Source organism: Empidonax traillii, unplaced genomic scaffold, assembly GCF_003031625.1.
Source record: "Empidonax traillii isolate 1590-97213 ecotype Southwest subspecies unplaced genomic scaffold, ASM303162v1 scaffold1197:size200652, whole genome shotgun sequence".
NCBI classification, from domain to species: domain Eukaryota; kingdom Metazoa; phylum Chordata; class Aves; order Passeriformes; family Tyrannidae; genus Empidonax; species Empidonax traillii.
The window spans coordinates 1-2,081 of record NW_020956390.1 but is presented as its reverse complement, the minus strand read 5'-3'; the positions used below and the strand labels follow the sequence as shown (position 1 = coordinate 2,081).

General features: G+C 55.7%; 1 protein-coding gene across 1 annotated transcript in view; it reads left to right on the top strand.

Annotated features, from left to right (window-relative positions):
* The window catches only part of LOC114069126 (myotubularin-related protein 3-like), a gene marked incomplete at its 3' end in the record, with an annotated part of 67,391 nt that extends 65,400 nt beyond the window's left edge, over positions 1–1,991 (top strand). Inside the window, exon 12 of the mRNA XM_027905709.1 lies at positions 1,786–1,991. Within this exon, the coding sequence (XP_027761510.1) occupies positions 1,786–1,991 (206 nt within the window). The remainder of the gene's footprint in view (positions 1–1,785) is intronic.
* Positions 1,992–2,081: the final 90 nt, after the last annotated feature.

The following is a 2,081-nucleotide window of genomic DNA, read 5'->3' as shown; positions in this document are numbered from 1 at the left end:
GTCTTCCTGGGCAGGGCTGGCTGAGTCGGCTCTGCAGATTTGCTTCGGGACTGAGCTGAGCCTTCCCTGCTCTGGTGTTCCTTGATTAGAGGGAATCCAACAACTCCTGGTTGCCCTGAAGCTGGGATGGGCAGTTTGTTTGCAGGAAGGCTCTAAAATCCTTCGCTGCATCATAGCATGTGGGAGCTGGAGTTGGAACGTGTGTGCTTTGGAAATCGGGGGTTGTGCTGGGACTCCTGAGCAGGAACAGCAGTGCCCAGAGGAACCTCTGGCTGGAAGGGATGTGTTCCCAGAAATCCACCACCCAGCGTGGGCAGCAGGGCAGGGGGGATTCTGCCCCTCTGCCCCCTCAGCTGAGACCCCCCTGCAGAGCTGCCCCAGCCCTGGGGAACAGCACAGGGAGGACGTGGAGCTGCTGGGGAGAGTCCAGAGGAGGCCACGGAGATGCTGCCAGGGCTGGAGCCCCTCTGCTCTGGAGCCAGGCTGGGACAGCTGGGGGGGTTCACCTGGAGAAGAGAAGGCTCCAGGGAGACCTGAGAGCCCCTGGCAGGGCCTAAAGGGGCTCCAGGAGAGCTGGAGAGGGACTGGGGACAAGGCATGGAGGGACAGGACACAGGGAATGGCTTCCCACTGCCAGAGGGCAGGGATAGATGGGAGATTGGGAAGGAATTGTTGGCTGGGAGGGTGGGCAGGCCCTGGCACAGGTTGCCCAGAGAAGCTGTGGCTACCCCTGGATCCCTGGAAGTGTCCAAGGCCAGGTTGGAGCAACCTGGTCTGGTGGGAACTGTCCCTGCCCGTGGCAGGGGGTGGCATGAGATGAGCTTTGAGGTCCCTTTGCCATCCCAACCATCCCACAATCCTGTGATCTGCAGGCCATTTAAAGAGACAAGCACAGTGTGTGGGTGAGTGGGGGGACATTTCAGCTGGGACATGAGCAGGGAGTGAACATCTCTGGGTGTCCTGTTGTCAGCAGTGCTGCCTCACTGTGTGGCCTCAGGCAAGTTGTGTCTGCTGCTCTGGCTGCTCTGCTCTCTACCCACAGCTGGGATTCCCTGTCCAGGACTGAGCTCCCTCAGCTCAGGGGCTGCTGGGCAAGGGCAAGGAGAAGGCTGTCACTCCCAGCTGCAAACGCTGCAGGGAATGGGGAGTCTCAGGGCTGATGGCATCAGTGGGATGTGCCAGCACAGAGGCAGCAAGGCGAGTTACTGTGATATGTTTCAGTCCTCTTCTTATTGCAGATTGTAGGGGAGAGTTTTTAAATCTTTTTCAGACTGTCCTTGCAATGGTTCAAGGAGTTTTAATTATTTCAGATCTGTTCTTTACGTGTAGTACAAGAAGCTGGGTCTTTAAGGAAATAACTAATAACTCCTCAGACGTGTGAAAAAAAGTGATTTTTTTAAATGTCACTCCCCAGGAGATGAGAGCCATGTTCAGGTTGGAGTGTTGCTCATTCATCTCCCATCCAGCAGGTGCTGAATTCCTCTGGAATTCCTCACCTGCTGTTCCAAAACGCTCCCCAGCCTTCCCTGGCCAACAGGCCACCACACTGAGCAAGGAGATGCTTTGTTTTCTCTTCCTGACCTTGCTTTGACTTTCCCCTCTCAGTGACTGTGTTCTCAGGCAGCATTTGGAAGGGAAGCACATGGAATATGCTGCCACTGCCCCCAGGTTGGAGAACTGCTGAACAGTGGCGAGGCCCCTGGTGGGAATTAAGGCACCATGGCAGTTTTCATCCTGATTCTTCAACTTTTGCACCGTTGGTTTTGTTCTTCCCTCCCTTTCCAGGCACCAGAGCAATGGGGCAGTGATCTCCCGCTGTGGCCAGCCCGAGGTGAGCTGGTGGGGCTGGAGGAACGCCGACGACGAGCACCTCGTCCAGTCTGTGGCCAAAGCCTGTGCCTCGGACTCGAGGTCCAACAGCAACAAATTAATGAATGGGAATTGTTCCAGAGATTTCTCCAACGGAGGGGACCTCTCTGATGTGGAGTTTGGTAAGTCTGTCCCTGTTGCTTTTCTGTGAGGGGCAGAGCTTTCTGTAAAAGCTGGAACAGGTTGAATCCATTGTGTTCAGTCAGGCACTC